We start from the raw sequence: 25,339 nt of genomic DNA, 5'->3' as shown, positions 1-25,339 counted from the left end.
ATGCTTAACGCTCGGTACACAGTTATTTTCTTTTTCGTACCTATATTTCCAGGATTTGCAATAACCGATGAAAATTTCGTTAGGTGCACTCACGTGTCCGATTGAATAACATTTATTATCCACTAGAATGACTAGGGTGTTGATTACAATGTTTTACACCAAGTCCATTCTGCTTGTGAAACAACGAAGAGAGAACTTAGGTACGAAATGAAATTGCTTATATGTATAGTATAACGAATTTAGGATTGTGTCATCATGGTCGATGAACGAATCTAATAGATTTTTCACCGTTTTTGAACAATTTGAGTCAAAACATGCATGTCGAAACTTTAGTGTATAATTTTAGGCTCATTTATTACATTTTTAGGGAAAACACCGTAGCCCAGGAATGTAATAATGAATAACAGAAAAAGCAAAATTACTTTCCATAAGGCCGCAAGCTCGTGTAAGTTGCCTGAAACATTCGCGTGCACTACGAGTTAGTATAAAGTTCATACTAATTTGCCAATAGCGTGATCCAGTGTTTTGAAATAATTTTATTTAATTATCAAAGTCGTTCTTAATCAGGTCGTAAAATCTTATGCAGCCGCTGAATTTTACACATAGTTTCGTACGGTCAGTGTAGCGTGCACGTAACAAACTTCAACCTCATATTGTTCTTTATTCTAAGGAATAACTGTCTCTCGCTTTAATATTAGTCTTATCTAACGGCACATAACGCCGTTGGTGCAAGAACTGACTGTAAAACGCTGTGAATTTATATGTGTTAAAAACATGCAGCGTCGTATTTTCCATTATTACGCATGAATCTAGACTTTAATAAATTCCTTACACGGTACGGTTATCAAGTTTCCATGATCAATCATTCGGAATTACCTGACACAGCCTTCATCATGTTGAATCTGATGACCAATTGTTTAAAATAATTATATCAAAAATCATTGGATTGTAGTATTTAATGAACTGAGTAATCACATTTGATATTGTTAACACTCGTGACGTTTTTTGGCAAAACTTCTATCAAATAGTATAGTAATAAAATAATAGTTTGTGAGAAGTTGCATATTATTTGGGACTTGCAATAATTACCTGCCAACTCGTCTCACAGACCTGAAGTAAATGGTCATCTCTGGGAGACAAAACAGTACAAGTGAGTATTGTAGTCGTAAGTTTTTACGCCGAAAGTGAAGAAGTAATAATATCAAAGTAGTTTGCACTCTAATGGTTTAAATTGAGATCCTTTCTCCTTTCTTACACCATAAATTTCTCTTATTTATTTCACATATTTAGAACATTTTGTCAACGATGGATGTATTTAGTTATGTAATCCCATGTAGAGAGGCTTTTTTACTGTCAATTTATTTCTTACAAGTTCTTTGACTAATGTAATGTTAAGTCGTATTGCTTTCTGTGTCCTAAAAACGGTAGGTTTTCTTTATAAGTTTTGAGAAACAACTAATTGTACGTGAAACTTATCATAAGTATTTGTAGAAATGAATATACGTGTTATTTCATCAGAGTAATGACTGTAGTAATAGAACAACAGTATAATTATAGTAATTAAGTGGTAAAGATGGTAAAAAGACCAATTTCAGCAATCACCATTTTTCATTTCATTGAAACATTTTTAGGTGATAGCTGCAACCTCTAATTTTTTTTGTTTTTGTGTAAAAAATTATTTTTTAATTAAAATCCACGAAACCTTCGAGAAGTTCCACCTTTTTTTTCGAATGCTCGAGGAGTTATAAAAAATTTAATTTTTACCTCCGATCATTATTTAGGATTAGTCCCACAATTGAACGTTATCACTGATGTTTTTCAAGCGCAAAATTTGGATTTTGCAATTCCCGTAACCTCGCTTTAATCAACTTATCATCTTTGCAATCGCCATCAACGTACGCTATTACTAGTTAACAGAGATTAACCCTTCGATCAGCTCATACCAGTTATCCTCATAAACTGTCAACCAAGTGCACGTCGAACAATGATTTGTCCTCGTAATTGCGAATGCTGTATACTTGCAATTTACCTTCCAAACCGACTTGATATTTTCCGAGCATTGACCTTAGCTGACGGTGGTAAGCGAACCTCTGGAAAAACTGAGCGAACCAGAGCCGCCCGTGCATGAGGAATAAAAAAACTGATCCCAACTCGCTCCCTGGTCTGCTTGATGAAGGACCACGTGCGCTGTTGGCGGAATACCCTGCATGATTACCGACGCGAAGACACCACGAGGAGATTACCGTTGCGTCATCTCCCCACGGATTCGGTCCATTGTCCTTCCCGGGCTGCTGGGCCGGGTTCACGGACCATTATTATGCCTTCGGGTGTACGTGGACTATGCGAAGTGATGAACTAGTCCGCGATTACACCGTCTCACTACGATTTTTCATCACAATTGCGAGCCAATGTTTTGCAAAGAATTTTTTCGTCGCTGAATACGCAAGTTTTCATGGAGAGTTCCTATCCCATTGGATATAATAAGTAGAGTGAAAAGAAAAAACCTTTTATAACCATTTCAAAAAAAAAAAAGAAAAAAAAACAGTATGACAGTACTGATTATGGGTGGATTCTGTTAACAGATTCGAATCCAAAACGAGTCCTGCTTTCGAGGATACAATAAAAATGAAAATTACGTATAAAATTTTGATACCTCGTAACGCTTCGTAACGTTAAAAGGTGTCTCACGATCAGTTTGGAAAATTATTGTATAAAATATTTCATTTCATTTTCAAAACATAAAAAAAAAAGTGTTTTGCGCCAACTCATCAGCATGAAATCCTTAGAGAAAAACCAATATGACGGAATGATTTTGTTGCTGAATAAACACAATCCATTCTTGTTGGACAGTGTCATGAAACAGTTCACGGACTACCGTCTCTTGGTCTGAGGAAGGTGTCCGCAGGAGCAGAACGTTGTGCGCAATTTGAATCCGCAGCCAATGACAGTCTGGGAGTTGAACCGATGAGAGCGGGATAAAGTGAAACGAACGAGACGGGTGTAGAATGTTTTTCGTTTGTTTGTTTAAGACGTATCATGGGAACAGGACCCAGTCATGCGTGAGACGGCTTATTTCGGAGTATGCGATTCGTTCCAAGAGGAAGTCGTGGAAAATAAAGAATCGATGATGGTATACCGTTAGCTTAACCCTGGAGCACTGCACAAGCCGGCTGTAATTGTACAGTGATGTGGAACGCCTCTCCCGGTTTCGAGGCGTAGTATGCACGCTGTACATCATTCGCCTCTTGGTGGGTATGTGCAACGTATTTATATCAACTCAATCAGGAATCGTACTGACGCCGAGTAGCCTATGACGGTAAAATAGATATCGCAACGAGTCCCTGCCCGTCAATTATGAATGGACTGGTCACAGGACTTGCTAAAATTTGAAGTTGAAAGAAAAATTGAAAGTCTTACACCGAGTAGGTTTACTGAATTGACTATTGGAATAGAATTTTGGGCTCCGATGCCTCGAAACGCGACCGTATAAAGATTGATGTTACACTTAGGACTTATGAAAATTGTTGATAAACCTCAAATCAAAAACCACTTACTGACCGATTATATAAAAATGTTTGATTTCGATGTCTACAACGATCAAGAAAGCTTGACGACGCGTCGGTTCACACTGATTCAAAACCGAATACTTAATGAATTTTGATTCAAGGATTCTACGTATTCGCAGATCATCGACTTTCTACCTATATAGCCAATTAAAGGTGAAAGTAAATAAGCGATACTACGTCATTACGAAACGTTTAATATGTTCTTGGAAGACTGAACTCTACGTGAAACCTATGAATGGCCCAAGATATAAGTAGATATGTGTTGCAATATTCTGCGACAGTAACAAATGCATTCAGTCACGAACAAAATATTCCTGATTCGTATGCCTACGTTTGATTCAATTATCTACGTCGATGGACGCTGTAAATGTGATATTCGGAAACTTTCCTAAAAAACGACACATATTTCATCATGTTACGACATGTTACGTTACAGCACCAACAAATGTGTATTCCTAAATATTTCAATTTGACACGCCTGAGGCTTTATTGTGGTTCTCTTTTAACGGCCTACCTTAAAAGATGTATATCAGATTTCGAAAAGATGCCGTGGCCTCCATTTTTCATGCAGCTCATCGTAATTATGATGATTTTAATCTATTTTAATGCTCTCCAAATACTTGTACCTAATTGTAGTATGCCATCTTCCAGTAGTGAGTGTTAATTCTTTAATTACACCCAGTAAAGTTATACTGTATGTTACTAGCTGGTCTTACCTGCGACACACGAAGTTCTTCGTTCATATCTCGAGAACTATGTTTCGTATAAATTGCAATGACAGTAATGTTTCAAGAGTATAATGTATAGTTAGATATTTAACCGAATTTAAAATACGTTCTTGGAAAAATTCCTGAATATTTACTACGATTTCTTAACTCATGATTCACGTGAAAAATGGGACATCCTGGCGTAAAGAAGTGGAGGATCTTAGTCACCCAAAGATTGAATACGGATTCGAAGACGGAACTTATTACACTTAGTGTCACAATGTTGGATCAGACAGCTTAGCAAATTTTGGAACTCATTATCAAGTTCCATTGAAAAATTTTCAAATTGTCTTTTAATGACTAGCCGATGGGTACCAATTTTCCATATCCCTACCGATTACTCCATCAAGATGGTGGATATATAATGGATAACACCCAATATCGTACAGTTCTCTTCAAGTTTTCATTACAAGATGTTGGTGTGGTCAATCATATTATTTTCGGTGGTCGGACTAGCCAACCCTGCACCGGTACCGAACGTGCCGTTCTTTGGATTCCCATTCCCAGGTAGGCGGATGGTATTCCGGTTCAATTTGTAATTTTCACCCGACACCGAACTGCTATACACAAAACTACAAATACGCTTGAGTGTAAAGTTTTTTTTCGGATACTGCAATGACGTTTTGCTACGTCTTCAAATAATCCACGGCTTCTATCTAACCGTTGTCCAAGTGCCAAAGTGATTGTTTATGTTAGCCCCATTATTCATCCGACACATTTTGCTGAAAATCAGTGTTACATTTCATTCAGATTTCGGTATGAAATGCGGCTGCATATCGTCTCTTCAATCTTGGTTGTAGAATACTTGATTAATACATTCGTGTAGAATAATTTATGCTTCAGAAATAGCTGCCCATTCTAGTTCATTTATATCATTAGAATTTTTGTTCACGATTAGTTTCTCCTGCTGCCGCAGTCGTGCCAGAATTTTAAAATTACAGTAACAACCATTTTTAGGTGGTAACGTGGAGTCTTCGTCCACGTCGTCTCATTCATCCTCCTCTTCTTCCTCGGCGTCGTCGCAATCCTCTTCGTCTTCGTCTAGGTTCTCCTCTGGTTTGTTGCCGGTAGTGTTGCAACCGGCGATTGCCGTAGGCCAAGAACTCACAAACATATTTTCGGTCGGACAGGGAGGCGCGAATTCCCAGTCCAATATAGCAAAGTTTTATGGCAATGAGAACTTGAACGCCAACTCGCAAGGCCATTTCGGAAATGTTGAATCTTCCGCCGGACAGATCGGCTTGACTAATGCAAATACCAATTTCAATACGGGATTCTCGGAAGCAAATACGAACCTGAACGTAAACGCGCAATCCATCGGGCAAAGTAGCAGCTTGCTTCAAAACCAACAGAACTTGAACGCTCAGCAATTTTCGAACGCCGGTATTCAGCAGGGAGTGTCCGTTATTCAAGGTTCTGGAGCTCTCGCGAATGCTGGACAAAACCAAAATCAGGGATTGAATCAGAATAACGGAGCTGACAACTTGGGTGGAAAGATAAGTTACTACGCCCAAAGCGGACCCGTAGTACACATTGTCAGAGCTGACAATGATCTCGGCGTTACAGGATCAGGCAACAATCAAGGATCTGGATCTGTCAATGCCGCTGGAGCCGTTGTCAATGCGGTATGAACAATTCTGTTTTTGTATACATTCGTAATTAAGGGGGCTAGTATCGTATACGACATGCATATTTTGGATAATGATCATATCAGACAAACATTCGAGTTATTTTATTTTTCAGAGAAAATTGTCGACGACATTACATATCTCAACACTTCATTTCTGATATTGTATCGAAAGTTTTGTTCACTGCATAGCACTTCAATCGAAAACATATCGTTGCAGGGTCAAGTTGGCAGCCAATTTTTTCAGGGGAGCCAGAACAGTGGATCTTATGCGAACGCTGCAAACCAGGAATTCGAACACGCCGACGCCGATAAGTTAGATTTTGTGGGAACAAACACTGGCTATAGTAATCTCGACACGGCTGTGACAGGCGAACAGACCCAATTCGATGGAGCTTCTTCCCTCGATGTAGCCAACATTGGTCAAGCCGGAGGACACCAGAGTTCTTCATCCTTCTTTGAAACTAGCTCAAGCGGAAGCTTCGGCGGTTCCGAATCTAAAAGCAGTAGCTCGTCAAATTTTAATACCAATTTATACAACCGTGACTTTCCATTCTAATGCTTAACTCTACTAACTGGTTGGAGAACCTATCATTAAGATTCATTGCCTCAATACTAATATTAACTGCAGATTTCAGCCTTGTGTTCATGTATATTAATTTACAACATGTGACACAAAGGTGGTGCAGTGACTTTGCTTTCTTGTTGTAAACAATACACTATTTAACAAATAACAGTATTATATAAATATTTTCATACTTGGATAAACCCAGTTGCAACGAAACCAAAATTGACCAAGCCGTTTCAAACATGTGACAAATAAAATATTTGAAATCTCGTGACCTGCCGCATTTCCTATCACCCATATTATCACTGCCATTGAAATAAGATCTTCGGGCGATTTTTAAACATGTGTGTATGTCCACGCATCTGCGTTACGTCTGCATGAATAATATGAATATACTTCAATTGGTTGACAAGGTGGTAAGCATTCGTTTTCAGGGAGCTTCAATACTGCTCTCGCATTTTACACATTTCGCTTCAATTTTCAAAAATTAGTTATCATTCGGGTGGTTAGTTTAGAGATCACTAAACTTGCAGGATACGCTGGAAATCCGTTTCTCAATTCTCCACGTCATTTCTCATCCGGATCTTCTGGAGCTGTCAACACGAACACTGCCGAAGTGAACGTTAACGCTGGAACGAACATCAATTTGAACACGAATACTGATAACTCTGGCTCTTATTCCGAGACGAATGTCAACATGAATACAAACACTGCTGAAGTGAATGTTGATGCTGGAACGAACACAAATACTTATGACTCGGGCTTTTATACCGAAACGAGTGACAACGCGAATACAAACACCGCCGAAGTGAACGTTAATGCTGGAATGAACACAAATACTTATGACTCGGGCTTATATACCGAAACGAATGACAACGCGAATACAAACACCGCCGAAGTGAACGTTAATGTTGGAACGAACACAAATACTTATGACTCGGGCTTATATACCGAAACGAATGACAACGCGAATACAAACACCGCCGAAGTGAACGTTAATGCTGGAACGAACACAAATACTTATGACTCGGGCTTATATACCGAAACGAATGACAACGCGAATACAAACACCGCCGAAGTGAACGTTAATGTTGGAACGAACACAAATACTTATGACTCGGGCTTATATACCGAAACGAATGACAACGCGAATACAAACACCGCCGAAGTGAACGTTAATGCTGGAACGAACACAAATACTTATGACTCGGGCTTATATACCGAAACGAATGACAACGCGAATACAAACACCGCCGAAGTGAACGTTAATGTTGGAACGAACACAAATACTTATGACTCGGGCTTATATACCGAAACGAATGACAACGCGAATACAAACACCGCCGAAGTGAACGTTAATGCTGGAACGAACACAAATACTTATGACTCGGGCTTTTATACCGAAACGAATGACAACGCGAATACAAACACCGCCGAAGTGAACGTTAATGTTGGAACGAACACAAATACTTATGACTCGGGCTTATATACCGAAACGAATGACAACGCGAATACAAACACCGCCGAAGTGAACGTTAATGCTGGAACGAACACAAATACTTATGACTCGGGCTTTTATACCGAAACGAATGACAACGCGAATACAAACACCGCCGAAGTGAACGTTAATGCTGGAACGAACACAAATACTTATGACTCGGGCTTTTATACCGAAACGAATGACAACGCGAATACAAACACCGCCGAAGTGAACGTTAATGTTGGAACGAACACAAATACTTATGACTCGGGCTTATATACCGAAACGAATGACAACGCGAATACAAACACCGCCGAAGTGAACGTTAATGCTGGAACGAACATAAATTTGAACACGAATACTGATAACTCTGGCTCTTATTCCGAGACGAATATCAATGCGAATACAAACATCGCCGAAGTGAATGTTGATGCTGGAACGAACATCAATTTGAACACGAATACTGATAACTCGGGATCTTATTCCGAGACGAATGTCAACATGAATACAAACACTGCCGAAGTGAACGTTAATGCTGGAACGAACATCAATTTGAACACGAATACTGATAACTCGGGATCTTATTCCGAGACGAATGTCAACATGAATACAAACACTGCTGAAGTGAACGTTAATGCTGGAACGAACATCAATTTGAATACCAATTCTGGTGAGGCAAATTCTCATTCCGAAGTGAATCTGAATTCTGCCACTGCTGTAAACTCTTATGCACATGATGCGAATGTGATTAAGAATAATGGAGCGTCTGAGGCCGTGAGCATCGGTGGCAATACTGCTGGTGTGGTACGAGCCATTCTATTTTCAATAATACTTTTATGGGTACTGTTACCGGATGTTTCCTATTTTCAATTGAAGATTCATTTTTTATTGTTTTTTTTAACTTGTCCGTAACAATAGAATCATCACAGATCAACTATGTCCTGAAAATCGGTTATTTTAGAAATTATGAGTACTTCGCATCTGTACATTTCTTGGTTTCAACGAATGCAAATGTCTCAAGATGAACAATGTTGTAGCATCGGTTTTTTTCGAAAAGCTATATTTAATTTCTTGTACTAGAAGTTGAAAGGAATCTGGCAGCGATTGTCAACGAACACAATTTCTGTGTAATGTCACTGACATGATTATCTGTGCGACTTATGTCCACTTCTAAATGACGATCTGCCGTAATTGTAATATACTCTTTTGGCGAAAAAACGGACAGAGCCATATTCGAAAATACATTTCATTTTGAAATGACTTTTCCGCATATAATCGCCAATTACTACTAACTTACCCTGGATCAAATGACACTTTTTCACGTTTCGTTCTTGTATTACTAAATGTTTCATAAGCCTAACTCAGATAACTTTCGTTACAGAGTCAAGTTATCAAAAACTTTCAATCGGGCACGGAAATATCTAAATCCTCGAGCAACGTCCAAGGCCAACAGCGGCCCAATACGGAATTTGGCACATTTGAAGCAAAGTTTCAGCAGAGTAGCAGCTCTGGCACTGGCTCCAGCAAATCAGCGTCTCGCAACAGCAGCTTTTCAGTTTCAAGTAACAGCTTTCTCAATTTGACACTTTGTACCCATCTTTAGCCATCAATCAGTTACAAAATATTTTGATAACACGAATTGTTTTGAAAAATCGGACCTTTTCCACCAATGATCAATGTAGCAAAAGCTATAAAATCATATACCTACAATATTACTCAATTTTGAGAACCAAATTATGAAGTCTAAGGTGTCACATCGTTCTAAAATATGAATGACCTACTTGAGCTCAAGAAATAGAATTAAGCGGCTTTTGAAATTGCAGGTTTTTCTGGAAATCCTCTCCCTGGTGATAAGCTGCAATCGACATGGTCAACTTCGGTAGTGGGTTCAAAAAGCACGGGAGGCAGCCGTTTCTCGGGAATCACAGGCCAGCAACAAGTGAATCTACATGTTAATCCGCTTTTGAGTTCTGTCACTCGAAATACAGGCTCCATTGTTTCTACTTCCATAATGACTCCATCGGGGTCCCAAACCCGGTACGTCAACTATGGAGGAAACTTAGGACAAAGTTTGAATGAGAAATACGGAAGCGGAGTTAACATTTTAGTAACTGGCCCCGTTGATCACGGAGTAGGACGTTTTACGACCAGTCAGATTGGCAACATCAAGAATCCTGGCACAATTGTGCTACCCAACATCGTGAGATCTCCGGGTTTTACTACCAATCTGTTTGGTTGAACGCTTTGATATCTACAATGTGCGTTCTCGTAGGAAGGAGAATATACCTTATAAGAGAAAGCCCATATATAGGGACGGCTAATTTTGTATTGCTATGTTTTAAACGCATTACGACGATCTTCATCTAAAATTTCCAAGATCCAGATCTTGACATTCCTGGGTAAGAATTCGGAACAGGACCACTAGTTCCTATCCAACACAGCACTTTCATTTTGTTTTTCAATAACGACAATTATTTGAGCTCTGAAACATGTATGAGAAAGTTACTAATACGATACCTACAATCCAAGTAATGTAAGATTCTGGCCGATATACGTATTAATCATAACTGAATCGGGCTAAGAGCCAAGTATCGTTGTACGTCAGTAAGTTACTTTACATGCCATTAATGTCATATAATCGCTAACAACTGTGAGTTTTGTAATTTTTCGTAAATTAGGCGTAGGCTAAGAATTTGGCGGTCCAGGTTTATGCGTGTATTGTTCAGCCTATGTATCAAACTGTGCAGAACACTTCGTGTGGTCTAACATGTTTTTATTTCCCTGTATAACCGCTAAGTGAATATAGAAATAGTACATTTAGTTTCTATACCATACAATGAATAGACATTTATGCATGGCTTTCACCGAATATTCTTCATTTATTGACCACTTCTCAAGCCGCATTCAGGGAGCCAGGCGTAATTCAGTCACAACCATCGATAGATAGGATTTGGAGAAATCGATAACCAAGATCTGCAATATAACACCTGAGAGGTAGGTAATAGTTGATTGTTCCAAATCAATCTTTATAAGCTCTCTTGATCTGAAATCTCGGCAGAAATTTGCTTTGCGAAAATAGAAAGTAAATTCACCGAGAGATAATATATTGTAAAAATATAATCATCAGATTCGGCTTACAGCTACTGAACTTACGATCTCATCGATTATGTGTTAAAGCTAAGGTTTTACCAAAGATCCCACAACATTTCGGACATCGAACAAGTTTCTTCTTCAGCGGCTGGTACGTATCAGCGTGCACGCGATTTGAATAATCCTCTGGCGTTAATCGAGGTTGAATCAAGCACCGAGATAGTCGCAGAAATTAATCTGGCTGCTCGTGTCGGGACATTGCCGCTTGTTTTGGTAAGTTATTCACAGTTGTGTGTAAGTTTAAAATTTGTGGCACATTCTAGCAGAATGGTGAATTAGGTGAAAACATTCTAACAGCAATAACTCTGAACTGTGTGTATTTTTGGACAGGTCTTTGGTTAATTTTCAGACAGAACGAGTTTAGACTCATGCTAAATTATCATATAAAAGAATATTTGCTTCCATATCTATACCTACTCCTTTCTCGTTTTTACGCTTCTTATTAAACTTGGCGTCCGGATTCCGTGATGCGAAGAACGAGAGTACTCCTCTCCTAAACTGCTCATTTTTCGAGCAGTCTAAACTGAATAAGTTGACCATTATAATTTATCGAAGTGGCAGTCTGCGGCAATGAGTCATCTCGGTGAAGTCGTCGAACACAATGCCAAAGAAGCGATGATCGATTTCCACCCAGTCACGATCCCCGTGAGGATAGTGCTTACGGTGAACGTGAGATTTCAAACCCGTCAAATTGTCGAACGGTACAGGTGGATAGAATTAGTCTGTTACATTTTTATCGAGTCACGGTTCAACCACACTTAGGGATTAGCAAAACCTCGACAGTTCGAGTCGTAGGCTTGGAAATCGTATATAGAAAGAGTTTCAAAGGTTCGGCAAAGTTGGCTTGCATTTCTATTAAGTGAGTAAGTATAACAACTTGACGTTGAGCAGTTCAAGAAATCTGAAATTTCGACGAAAGTAGCGGAATTAGGTTTGCTACAAAGGATTTCGTTCGTGAGAAAGCTCCGTCTAAACGTCAGTAAAATTTCGTCTCGCATGAATTGCTCATCGGTAGGATTTTATTACAGTCTCAGATAGCAAAACGAGTCTAACATTTTATAGCAGGTCATAAAGGCTCAATTACAAAATACACAGAATGGCTATAATCGGTTACACTTTATGTTCTGATCAACACGGATCTAACACCCGTGAATGGCAATAACGATTGATAAAATCAAAAGAGTAAACGAAATAATGATTTATTGAATCTCTTGATATCAGATCAGTGTTTACGGAAAGATTCCAAGTGCCCGGTTGTGAGACCTTTGGAATTAAATTTTAGGTAATTGAATAGGCGCCTGCTAATTGGCTGAGGAGATCAGTGAATCTATAGTTTCAACGCCAGCCCAGCGAAAAGGAAATATTTTGACTAGTTGCTCCGGCTCTAGTGATTATACACACATGCGCAAGATTCTTCTCGAGATTGTGTATATATACGTATAAGGTGTATATATGTATACGTATAAAATGAGGAAGGAGTGGAATCCAAATGAGTTCATTACACAGGAGCGATGACTCCCAAGGAACGTATCCAGGACAAAATGTCATCTGTTGCAAAAACTTTGCGAAGTCCTCGCAGCGGTTTTACCAGGTAAAAAAGAGCTCGCTTACAATAAAAATTCTTGCTTTATTATTTACGTTTTTTTAATCGTTTTGAGCACTAATAAATATTGAATGATCAATCGTGTTCATCGTTATTTCTGCACTTCCTGTCTCGACTTGAAGCTGAAAATACATAATAATTTGTTAATTTCTGCCACGAATTACGATTGCATGGAACTTATAAGCGAGCCAGTCGAGCACTCGGCAGTCATTTGACTTCAATTAAAGCTTACCGGTAATTCTTCGTCACGCACAAAGGCACGGTGAACTCGAATTTGCCTTTCGGCTAATACGACCAGCTAGACGACTGAGCTGAAGCTTGTGCCGAGGATTGAGAGCCACCACCCCTGAAATAAGACAAGTCGTTTTACTCTCTTTCACTGTATTTAATACCTTCACGACACACGCACTCTCGTAAGATCATTTTTGTTTTCCAGTATTTCAAATTTCTCTGTGCCACACTGTGCGCAGAATTTTTTGGGGAATCGCTCGACTCATAGGAGATATGGTTGTGATTTTACTTGATGAATTTTCTAACTAAAAACTATGTATCTTACGGATTGTATTTTGACAAATTCATCTTTTTTCTGTATGTTTCATTTAGATCTTTAAGCAGTAAGTATACACTTGAAATCGTATAGTCTACAGATTACATTTAATATTTTTCCAACTTATTTTGGACATCCTGTATGGAAAAGGTCATTTCCTAAAAAATTTTAACACTGACGTGTCTGATACTTACAAACACTGAGATAAATTTGAACAATAATTGTCAGATATGATTACCTATTCGAATACTCAGACATATTACGAAATTATAAATTTTCTCATTCTAAATTTCAGGCAGTAGATGAAAAAATTCAATATATTTTAGCATGCTCGGAAAGTTTTTGATCTACAAATAGTTGGAATATGTCGAATTGAAAAGGCGTACCGATAACAATATCTACGTACAAAATATACTTGTTGAAGTTCGCAGAAGCTATGCTTGGTAACAGTTACAACGTTATGCCATTAAAAAATACTATAAGCATATGTGCATTGTACGGGAATGCATTCGAGCGATAATGTGAGCCCCTCTGTAATCGTCGAGAATAGGTACCGCGTTCAACTTCCTCGAGAGCAGAGGTGAAAAATTACTAGAAAGAAGTGGTCCATTATACAAGAATTCCGATTTTGACGTTGTAAATTTCACCGGGTTTCTTTACTTGCCCCCCCCCGCGCCAATCTGAGCTTGTCCGCCAACAATTATTAGACATTATTCGGCTTTGACGATGTTTTCAACTCCTGAAGAGTTTTTCGTTTTTTTTTCACAGAATTTAGTTTTGCTACCATCGTTCCCATGAAATCCGTTCACGCAGAGTTGGTCTGATGAAACTATTGAGATAGGACTCACCTTCCGCCTCCTACTGGGTAATATCCACCACCTCCATAGTTTCCACCTCCGCCCCCACCTCCGTGGTGTCCTTTGCCCCAACCTCCGCCGCCGCCGCCGCCATACACGCCGACAGGTACAACAAATACGGGGATTGCAACAGCACCATATCCACCCCCTCCTGAAAATAAGGTAGCAATGTCTAGATTGATTTAAAGTAACTTTGACATCCACTCCGGTCTATTCTCGCTCTGAATGGAACCTGCGCTTGCGGGAAGGTGAAGAGAAATTGAGTTTGAGTTAAACTAGAGGTGACTTACCGAAAAAAAATGGTGAAACTTTTTATCAGGCTGAATGACCAGCTGAAGAAAGTAATTGAACTCTACTTTATAATTATTAATAATATTTTCTAATAACGTATAACATTTTTTCCTCCAATTTGGCAGGGAAGCCAATGTACTCGTGAAATGTGAAACTCTCACGCGTCAAGTGATAAATCAAAATTGGGTTGTTATTGTGACTCTTGGTAGTCATAACGCAGACAACAAAGCTTGCGCATGCGCAATCAGAAACTTGAGCTGCTTGGTTTCACGATTTCCCCTCAGTATGAATTGAGAACGCGGAAGAAGAAGAAGGAGATGTCCGACTGCATTTGGAGAATTACTGTGAGGTTGAATACCCGAAAGGTTAACATCAATTGACACTGATTGCGAAGGTGTGAAAATCAAGATAGTGGCGAAGCAAGTACACCCGGAAAATATTCCTATCTCATAGATTGATTATTTTCCATCTTCCAGTTAAACATGCTTGAGGTGAAGGGCGCTACTTACTACCATAAGAACGATTTGGGTAGCCACCATATCCGCCACCACCTCCGCCTCCGCAGGAGTAGCATTTTCTGGATGGAGTTCTCTTGCTACGAATCTTCCTCAGCATTTTGAGTTTACCCACTGCGACATCACGGTTTTTAGAGACAATCGTCTCGACACCAATTTCTTTCGGCGTTTTCTTCGAATCGGTACTTTGAGCCGTAGCATAGTCTTCTCCTAAATTCCCGGTCAAGTCGTCTGAAGTGATTTTTTTGTTTTCTTCTTGGTCAATAAGAATTGCAGAAGCTGTGGGTCCTGTAATTGAAAGTTTCATTCATATATCGTATGTATTGCAAGCCATATTGCAGTGACGGTCAAAATTCTGAAATCGAATTGAATCCAGTTTTATGGTAGTTTTTTTTCACTAGAGCTTTGATTGAATAATTTTTGTAAATCGAACCTTCAGACTCTTTAGAAAAACGAGGTCGACGTACCGCCGATTTCGAGGATTCTGTATATGTAATACAAGTAAACGTTCACTTAGTAAATGATTTGAAATGAAATTCAATTCGAATGTCAGAGAGTCACGTCATGTGTTACGTAGTTTCATCATAATTTTCAGTAGAATCTAAAACAGTTTAGCTTTCTAAGCAGCCCGGCAGTTTTTAGGGTTACTTCCATGCACACGCAATAAAATTTCAAAGTATCTGTCCATCGCTACGAAAATTCTGTGAGTAAGTGTATCAGATAGAACAATCATTAAACATACCGATGATTTCCGGGCCGTTATCGACCTGGATATTTTCACCATTTTCCTCGGAGATGTCAGTAGTTTTGTTTCTGGCACCGAACTGATTGACCAGGTAAACGATTCCGCGGTGTTCACCCGCAGACGGAAGTGGCGGGGGCTTGAGTTCGGTGGACAGTGTTACCATATCGCCATCATTCGCAACAGTTGTACCTTAGATGAAAACAATAATAATAAGGAACGAAACGTAGACAAATTGACGAGTAATAGCTTGTATGATGTGCTTTCCTCCACATATGTTCAAGTTTCGCACACGCATCACTGAACTTAAATTATAAACGAATATCAATTTATTTGGCATATCCTGTTACAGAAGCTGATGCTCAAGTGCTGCTTGTTTTTGGAGCGTGAAAATTTTGATTTCCCTAGGACTTGTAAGTACGATGGCCAACGGCTTTTAATGCCTTCTATCGAAGAATATGTCTGCATGGCAAAATGGCATCTACAATAACCTCCAATTAAAGGTCAAGACTTCGACTGTACGTCATTTATCCGATCACTGTCCCGCGTCTCTCATTAATCACAAGTATCGCAGTCGCAGACTGTGCCAGTCGATTAATGGATCTACTGATTAAAGTTAAGTGAATTAGAAAATGATCTCTAACTTGCAGTACACTGCTTGAACACGATTCGCATTAATAATCATTGATTGTAAATGTGAAAAGTCGCTATGTCCTGTAAGCAGCGAAATTTCGCTATACACAATGAATGAGATCTACGCACTCATTGGATCAGGGAAAACACCGATCTAAAGACGATAACTTGTTAGCTGTTACCCAATGAGCAAAGATGCGGGATTTACGGTAGTGGAGAAAATTTAAGATGAAGTGGAAAATGACTTGACGTTAACCGGACCTTTATGAATTGGGATTATTCAAAGTGTATCGTGCCTACACGGCAGAGTTACTTGTATTGGGATACGCGTATGTGATTACGTGTGACACACACCTTCAAATCTGTGCAGAACTCGAAAACAATGGCTACCTGACATGCGCAGTACGGTAAGTCGGAGAAACGCCGGGTCAACACGTGCTGGCACGGGCAGTTGCTTGATACGCGTGAGCCAGACAGCACTCAGGCTCCTCTCCAATTTGGTGAGCCTATAATTCGAATCTCTGATTTCAACTGACGCTAAGTAGTATTTGTGACGATGGTTGTGTTGATACATAACTGAGACAATGCTACTGCGGCATAAGAGGGTCGACACTCGTCGTCGCTCCATGACATAGCGCCTCTCGGCCATTCAAATAGCGCCTCTCGGCCATAAAAATAGCGCCTCTCGGCCATTAAGGGAGCGCCTCTCGGCCGTTCCATCTCTCTCTTGTATTCCCACTGGGGAATTAATTATCGCCTTGATAATTATCGTGTAACTAGCTTCCACGCTAGCATCTTGTAAGGCGGTTGAGCTCACCCCTATTGTGTCTTCACTCGAAGCGTCACAATTCTCTCTCTAGATACATCCAGTGCACACATCCACTCATAAATCTAACATTCATTCACATACATCGTACACGATTTCGAGGAGGTTTTCACTCAGTTCCTGCTGAGGTTTTCCTCCTCTGGGGTAATAAACCATCTTCAATTGACCCCCAAACCGAGTGGGTTTATTTAAAATACCTAACCTTGCCCATATTAATAATTGTTATAAGTATTAATTTCAAGATGAAAGGGAAGTACGGGAATTAATCCTGGTGGTCAATTTCCGACAAAACACAAAGTTTACCTTCCGTTTGAACTGATCCGCCAGAGACGAAGACGAAGCCACAGCACCCCAGCAAAATGATACGCAGTACTTGATGTATCCACATTTTGAAATCTGTTATAGATGGAAACCAGAGATGCACTACGATGGATCCTTTGACGTTGCAGCTTTTATATAGTTACCGTTCTTCCCGCTGATAATTCATGGTAGTTACGCAATGTTCTACTCCCAACGCCTGTGTATCGGATATCTGTTTACTTTTTAGCCGCTCTCGATCACGCCTCAGTGCATAGTAATTAAAACTTCTTACAAGTCTAGGGAATAACTGAATGCAACCTTGTCTGGTGATCATAATGCTATCCCATAATCATATCGAACACTCCTAAACTGTAAAAAGAATCAAAGTAGACGATAAAGTTTCTTTATGTGAGACAAGGAAGTAACCTTGATCCCACTTATTTCGGATTCGAGTTTTGCATGATCTCATGCCGTAAATTTTCAGTTGTTGTTTACGAATTCTCTGCAAACTCCTAGGGATTTTATAAAATATTTAATATCCAAGAAATTTTGAACAGATTTTTTCTTTTACTAACGTAAAATTTTGGCGCCACATTTATCCGGACTCCACGTGGTGAAAAGTGATAAAAAATCCAACGTACCTGTTTTTCGGGTTTCTCGAAAACCGTAAATTTTCTACTTATGCTGAAAAATTAGCATCACTTGGATTTTATAAGAAATTACTGCAGCAATGAACTCATACCTTAGTCTTTCTACACTATCAGAGTTGTCGAGAAACCTAAAAAATCGAAGTATTTTTGATTTCCTCCAAATTTCCGGGGGTTGCCATATTGTTTTGTATGTTAAGACTTAAAAATTCACCATACTCTGAAACTGTCTTACTCCCCACTTTTACTTTGTATAATTCATAGTTTCAGAGTTATACAGGTAGTAGATCGCTTGTCAGACAATACCGATTTCAAAATGTGTTCTGTCGGCTGCTAACATCCGGAGGCTTTCGAATAAAAGTCTATAAAAATTACAGACTCATATATATTATGATTTCAAGGTATCATTAAAAAAAGCTCTGAGGTAATGCAGCTAATAATTTTTGTTGGTAATAATAAAAATTATTTATTTCGCAGCCTATCGTATTTCTCCGTGTACGATGAAATTTTCGTCATCATAAAATCAGGATATTTTGCCAATTATGTCTCAAGTGATAAAATCTCACCAGCGAACTTGGTACTCACACAACCGGTAAGAATATCGCGATACACCAAAATATGCAGAAACATTTGTCTTGCCGAGAACTTGAATCTTTTTTTCTGAAATGCGAAATCACCTTGTATTCATTTTTTCAATCGTATGAAATCGAAAATTGGATGAGGTTATTCAGATTACCTGGTGACCTCCAGGTGAATGAAAATGATTTATAATGAAATAAAATTATAATGCCAATGCAAAAAACGCTTAAGAGGTTGCTTATAACAGATTTTGTTTTGCTGCCATTAGTTCGACGCGTTTCTGTTCTAAGAATCTACATATCATTTTGTTTTTGATATATTTATATTTTTTTGTATTTCCATTTTGATTTCCATCCAGTCACGACTCTCGCGAGGATAATGTTTACGGTAAGCGTTTGATTTCAGACCGGTCAATATGTCGAACGGTACAGGTGGATAGAATCAGTCTGTTACGTTTTCATCGAGTCACGGTTCAATCATGTTTGGATTAGCAAAATGTCAACAGATCGAGTAAGATTGGAAATCGTACATGGCAAAGAGTTTCAAAGGCTTGGCTAGGAACAAGTTAGCTAGCATTTCGATAAAGTGAGTAAGTATAACAATATGCCTTTTGGCAATACAAAACACTTGAATTTCCGATGAAAGTAACGGAATTAGGTTTGCATCAAAACATTTCAGTCGAGAGAAACCTCCATCGAGAAGCTAAGATAATTTCTTCTCGCATAAATTCGGTTTATACAAGACAATCGCTCGTGCTTTATTGTCTGTTCGACATGAATCTAACACTCGTTGATAGAAATACCGAGCAATCAAAACAAAAGAGCGAACGAAATAATGATTTATTGATTCTCCAATATTAGATCAGTGCGTGAGATTCCAAGTCCGCGGTTGTGAGACCTTTGAAATTAAATTTTAGGTAATTGAATAGGCGCCTGCTAAAGACTGAGGAGATCAGTGAATCTATAGTTTCAACGCCAGCCCAGCGAAAAGGAAATATTTTGACTAGTTGCTCCGGCTCTAGTGATTATACACACATGCGCAAGATTCTTCTCGTGATTGTGTATATGTACGTATAAAGTGTATATACGTATATGTATAAAATGAGGAAGGAGTGGAATCCAAATGAGTTCATTACACAGGAGCGATGACTCCTAAGGAACGTATCCAGGACAAAATGTCATCTGTTGCAAAAACTTTGCGAAGTCCTCGCAGCGGTTTTACCAGGTAAAAAAGAGCTCGTTTACAATAAAAATTCTTGCTTTATTATTTACGTTTTTTTAATTGTCTTGAGCATTAATAAATATTGAACGATCAATCGTGTTCATCGTTATTTCTGCACTTCCTGTCTCGACTTGAAGCTGAAAATACGAAATAATTTGTTAATTTCTGCCATGAATTACGATTGCATAGAACTTATAAGCGAGCCAGTCGAGCACTCGGCAGTCATTTGACTTCAATTAAAGCTTACCGGTAATTCTCCGTCACGCACAAAGGCACGGTGAACTCGAATTTGCCTTTCGGCTAATACGACCAGCTAGACGACTGAGCTGAAGCTTGTGCCGAGGATTGAGAGCCACCACCCCTGAAATAACACAAGTCGTTTTACTCTCTTTCACGGTATTTAATACCTTCACGACACACGCACTCTCGTAAGATCATTTTTGTTTTCCAGTATTTCAAATTTCTCTGTGCCACACTTTGCGCAGAATTTTTTGGGGAATCGCTCGACTCATGGGAGATATGGTTGTGATTTTACTTGATGGATTTTCTAACTAAAAACTATGTATCTTACGGATTGTATTTTGACAAATTCATCTTTTTTCTGTATGTTTCATTTAGATCTTTAAGCAGTAAGTATACACTTGAAATCGTATAGTCTACAGATTACATTTAATATTTTTCCAACTAATTTTGGACATCCTGTATGGAAAAGGTCATTTCCTAAAAAATTTTAACACAGACGTGTATGATACTTACAAACATTGAGATAAATTTGAACAATAATTGTCAGATATAATTACCTATTCGAATACTCAGACATATTACGAAATTATGAATTTTCTCATTCTCAATTTCAGGCAGTAGATGACAAATTCAATATATTTTAGCATGCTCGGAAAGTTTTTGATCTACAAATAGTTGGAATATGTCGCATTGAAAAGGCGTACCGATAACAATATCTACATACAAAATATACTTGTTGAAGTTCGCAGAAGCTATGCTTGGTAGCAGTTACAACGTTATGCCATTAAAAAATACTATAAGCATATGTGCATTGTACGGGAATGCATTCGAGCGATAATGTGAGCCACTCTGTAATCGTCGAGAATAGGTACCGCGTTCAACTTCCTCGAGAGCAGAGGTGAAAAATTACTAGAAAGAAGTGGTCCATTATACAAGAATTCCGATTTTCACGTTGTAAATTTCACCGGGTTTCTTTACTCGCCCCCCCCCCCCCCCCCCCCCTCCCCTCCATCAATCTGAACTTGTCCGCCAACAATTATTAGATATTATTCGGCTTTGACGATGTTTTCAACTCCTGAAGAGCTTTTTTGTTTTTTTTTCACAGAATTTAGTTTCGCTACCATCGTTCCCATGAAATCCGTTCACGCAGAGTTGGTCTGATGAAACTATTGAGATAGGACTCACCTTCCGCCTCCTACTGGGTAATATCCACCACCTCCATAGTTTCCACCTCCGCCCCCACCTCCGTGGTGTCCCTTGCCCCGACCTCCGCCGCCGCCGCCGCCATACACGCTGATAGGCACAACAAATACGGGGATTCCAACAGCACCATATCCACCCCCTCCTGAAAATAAGGTAGCAATGTCTAGATTGATTTAAAGTAACTTTGATATCCACTCCGGTCTATTCTCGCTCTGAATGGAACCTGCGCTTGCGGGAAGGTGAAGAGATATTGAGTTTGAGACAAACTAGAGGTGACTTACCGCGAAAAAACGGCGAAACTTTTTAGCAGGCTGAATCACCAACAGAGGAAAGTAATTGAACTCTACTTTATAATTATTAATATTTTCTAATAACCTATAACATTTTTTCCTCCAATTTGGCAGGGAAGCCAACTGACTCGTGAAATGTGAAACTCTCACGCGTCAAGTGATAAATCGAAATTGGGTTGTTATTGTAACTCTTGGTAGTCATAACGCAGACAATAAAGCTCGCGCATGCGCAATCAGAAACTTGGGCTGCTTGGTTTCACGATTTTCCCTCAGTATTAGTTGAGAACGCGGAAGAAGAAGAAGTAGATGTCGGACTAGATTTGGAGAATTATGGTGAGGTTGAATGCCCGAAAGGTTACGATCAATTGACACTGATTGCGAAGGTGTGAAAATCAAGATAGTGGCGAAGCAAGTACACCTGGAAAATATTCCGATCTCATAGATTGATTGTTTTTCTTCTTCCAGATAAAAATGCTCGAGATCAAGGGCACCACTTACCACCATAAGAACCAGTGGGGTAGCCACCATATCCGCCACCACCGCCGCTAGGGTAGCCACCATATCCGCCACCACCTCCGCTAGGGTAGCCACCATATCCGCCGTATTTTTTGTATAGTGTTCTCTTGCTACGGATCTTCTTCGTCTTTTTGGGTTTATCTCCTACGACATCGCGGACTTCGGTCCCCTTCGGCGCTTCGTTTGAATTGGAACTTTTAACCGTAGCATAGTCGCCTCCCAAATTCCCGGTTAGGTCTTCTGAAGTGAATTTTTCATCATCTTCTTCGTCAACAACAAGAAGTACAGAAGCTAAGGGTCCTGAAGTAAAGGTTTCATTTACATATTGTATGCATCGCTAAACATATGGCAGTGATGGGTTATTTTTTACTCGGGATATTCAAAGCTGTTTTTATTTTTACGTAGTAATGAATGATCCTGGTTAAATTCCAAAAAATTATTGGAAAGACAATCAAAGATTTTGGGATTGATATATGGTCGGACGTAATCGTTGATCTAGTCCAACATTTCGAATATATTAGTCAGTTATAGATCAAACGTATCTAAAATTTAAAATTTGATCAAACCCAGTTTCATGGCAGTTTTTTTTTCTGTAGCGTTCTGATTGAATACTTTTAATAAATCGAATTTTGAGAATCTTCGGAAAAACGAGTTCAATGTACTGCTAATTTTCAAGATTTTTTATATGCAATATAAGTAAACCTTCAGCAATTAAACAATTTAAAACAATATTCAACCTTAATGCAAGAAAGTTAAGTCATGTTTTATTTTAATTTCGTTACAATTGTCAGTAAAATCTTGGACGGCTTAGCGTTCCAAACAGTCCTACCACCTGCAGAATCATTTCCATGTACACGCATTAAAAATTTACAGTGTTGTGTTTCAAAGTATCTGTCCGTCGTGACAAAAATGTTCTGTTAGTAGGTGTATCAGATAGATCAATCGTTAAACATACCGATGATTTCCGGGCTGTTATCGACCAGGGTATTTTCACCATTTTCCTCGGAGGTGTCAGTAGTTTTGTTTCTGACAGCGAAGAGATTGACGAGGTAAGCAATTCCGCGGTGTTCACCCGCAGCCGGAAGTGGCGGGGGCTTGAGTTCGGTGGACAGTGTTACCATATCGCCATCATTCGCAGCAGTTGCACCTTTGATAAAAAAAATAATAATAAGAAACGAAACGTTAACAACTTGACGAGCAATAGCTAGTATGATGTGCTATCTTCCACAATTGTTCAAGTCTTCACCCACGCATCACTCAACTTAAATTATAAACGAATCTAAATTTATGTCACACATCCTGTTACAGAGGCTGTTGCTCGAGTGCTTCTTGTTATCGGAGCACGTCAATTTTGCGTTTACGGAATTGTGACCTATAGGACTTGTAGGCAGGATCTTTAACGGCTTTCGAAGCTTTATGCCGAAAAATGTGTCGTCGCATGTCAAAGTAGCACCTATAATTACCTTCGATTCAAGTTCAAGACTCCAACTGTACATCATTAACCGTATCACTGTCCTACATCATACATGAGTTGCAATAGAATCGTGGTTGCAGACTCTGCTAGTTCAATAATGGATCTACCGATCACGGCAAAGTGAATTCGTTAAAACTGAATCGGATGAATAATTACCGATTGTAAATGTGAAACGTTAATACTATGCCCTGCAAGCAGTGAAATTCCACTTTATCCAACAACGAAAACACCGATTTGAAGATGATGACTTGTTAGATGTTACACAGCAAGCTGAGGTACCGGTTTTACAGTACTCAACAAATTTCTGAGACCGTTAAAATTGACTTGTATAACTGAACCTGAACTGACTTGATGAATTAGGATTACTCAAAATTACCTTCCGTTTGAACTGATTCACCGGAAACAAAGACGACGCCACAGCATCCCAGCACCAGTAGACCCAATACTCGAAGTTTCCACATTCTGAAGTCTGTTGTACATGGAAACCAGAGATAAACTACGATGGATCCTTTGATGTTGCAGCTTTTATAGCTACTGTTCTGCACACTAATAATCCATTATAGTTACGTAATCTTCTGTTCCTAACGTGTCTGTATCGGATATCTGTTTATTGTTTAACCGCTTACGATGCCGGCTCAGTGCCTAGTAATTAGGAATTTTTACAGTTCTAGGGAATAACCAAACGCAGCCTTGTGTGGTGATCATCCATGCTGTTTCATTATTATATCTACCAATCTCAAACTAAAAAAGAACCGACTTAGACGGTTAAGTTTCGTTGTGTGAGTCAAGAAGAGAACCTTGACCCTACCTATTTCAAATTCCAGTTTTACACAACCTCACACCGTAAATAATCGGTTACGGTTTATGATTCCTGTGGAAACTACCAGGGCTTTAGAAAAAAATCTTTAACTTCCTATAAATCTTGAACAGATTTCTTCTGTGGATTACGTAAGGTTTGCGTACTGCATCCATCCGGATTTACGTGGAATATTCCACGTGTAACCAAATTGACCAAAATCCTTACTGTGTTACAATCAGAGCCGGTTCAAATTGTATGAAATTTCTTCACTACTTAATAGAGGTAAGTGTGATGTTTTGTGAATTTGAACTTGAATGCGTTCAGACAATAATAGTTAACCTAATATTTACATTCCAGAATCGTCACCGTCCGAGTTGAAGACGGTGAACTTCAAAAACTGTACATTATACAAAAGAGTTGGGAACGAAAAAATTTCAAGTGAGTTTTGAGGTCATAATCTGCAAAATATTGTGTCTCTGAAGGTGAAAAAAATCAAAAACATCTTTGTTTTTTAGGTTTTTCTGAAACACTCATTCATTTCGATGAAATTTCTTGAGATTCTCCTTCGTTATTGTAGAACATTGTGCATGAATTCTAATATGGGGCTGAATTTAGTTCGCAAATTATACATTATTTGCTGAATTTTTTTCTCAAAAGAAAATATAATTTTTCAGCTCACAAAGAGCACTTTGCGAACTCAGAGACGATAAAGTAACAATTCAAAATTCTGTTTATGCTGAAAAATTACCGTTATTTGATTTTTTTTAAAACTTATACCGCATAGTATTCATAACTTCAGGTTTTCTATACTATCAGAGTTTTTGGGAAACCCGAAAAACTAAGATATTTTTGATTTTTCATAAACTTCCAGGGGCTGTTACATTGTTTTGTATAT

At 38.9% G+C, this 25,339-nt stretch overlaps 3 protein-coding genes and 1 long non-coding RNA gene across 4 annotated transcripts; 2 read left to right on the top strand and 2 right to left on the bottom strand.

The window, feature by feature from the left end:
- The first annotated feature begins 4,734 nt into the window (after positions 1–4,734).
- On the top strand, positions 4,735–10,946 carry LOC124180702 (putative uncharacterized protein DDB_G0282133). The gene is made up of 6 exons (XM_046566448.1): positions 4,735–4,840; positions 5,291–5,958; positions 6,181–6,466; positions 7,062–8,812; positions 9,390–9,570; positions 9,832–10,946. The coding sequence occupies exons 1-6, from the start codon at positions 4,747–4,749 to the stop codon at positions 10,245–10,247; spliced, it is 3,396 nt and encodes a 1,131-aa protein (XP_046422404.1). The 5' UTR covers positions 4,735–4,746; the 3' UTR covers positions 10,248–10,946.
- Positions 10,947–12,765: 1,819 nt separating this feature from the next.
- Positions 12,766–17,626, bottom strand: LOC124180130 (keratin, type II cytoskeletal 1-like). The gene is made up of 6 exons (XM_046565240.1): positions 17,476–17,626; positions 15,714–15,905; positions 14,966–15,259; positions 14,157–14,316; positions 12,994–13,107; positions 12,766–12,883 (listed from the first exon to the last, which is right to left on the bottom strand). The coding sequence occupies exons 1-5, from the start codon at positions 17,558–17,560 to the stop codon at positions 13,047–13,049; spliced, it is 792 nt and encodes a 263-aa protein (XP_046421196.1). The 5' UTR covers positions 17,561–17,626; the 3' UTR covers positions 12,766–12,883; positions 12,994–13,046.
- A 2,311-nt stretch (positions 17,627–19,937) lies between these two features.
- LOC124180129 (glycine-rich RNA-binding protein 7-like) lies at positions 19,938–24,177 on the bottom strand. The gene is made up of 6 exons (XM_046565239.1): positions 24,022–24,177; positions 23,127–23,318; positions 22,154–22,471; positions 21,348–21,507; positions 20,167–20,280; positions 19,938–20,056 (listed from the first exon to the last, which is right to left on the bottom strand). Exons 1-5 carry the CDS (start codon positions 24,104–24,106, stop codon positions 20,220–20,222), a joined length of 816 nt encoding a protein of 271 aa, XP_046421195.1. The 5' UTR covers positions 24,107–24,177; the 3' UTR covers positions 19,938–20,056; positions 20,167–20,219.
- LOC124180133 lies at positions 21,858–22,437 on the top strand. The gene is made up of 2 exons (XR_006870214.1): positions 21,858–21,988; positions 22,121–22,437. It is a non-coding gene; the product is annotated as an uncharacterized LOC124180133 (long non-coding RNA).
- Positions 24,178–25,339: the final 1,162 nt, after the last annotated feature.

Source organism: Neodiprion fabricii, chromosome 4 (assembly GCF_021155785.1).
Source record: "Neodiprion fabricii isolate iyNeoFabr1 chromosome 4, iyNeoFabr1.1, whole genome shotgun sequence".
Lineage (NCBI taxonomy): Eukaryota > Metazoa > Arthropoda > Insecta > Hymenoptera > Diprionidae > Neodiprion > Neodiprion fabricii.
Note: the sequence above shows the minus strand (reverse complement) of the source record. Positions and strands in the feature narration are given on the sequence as shown.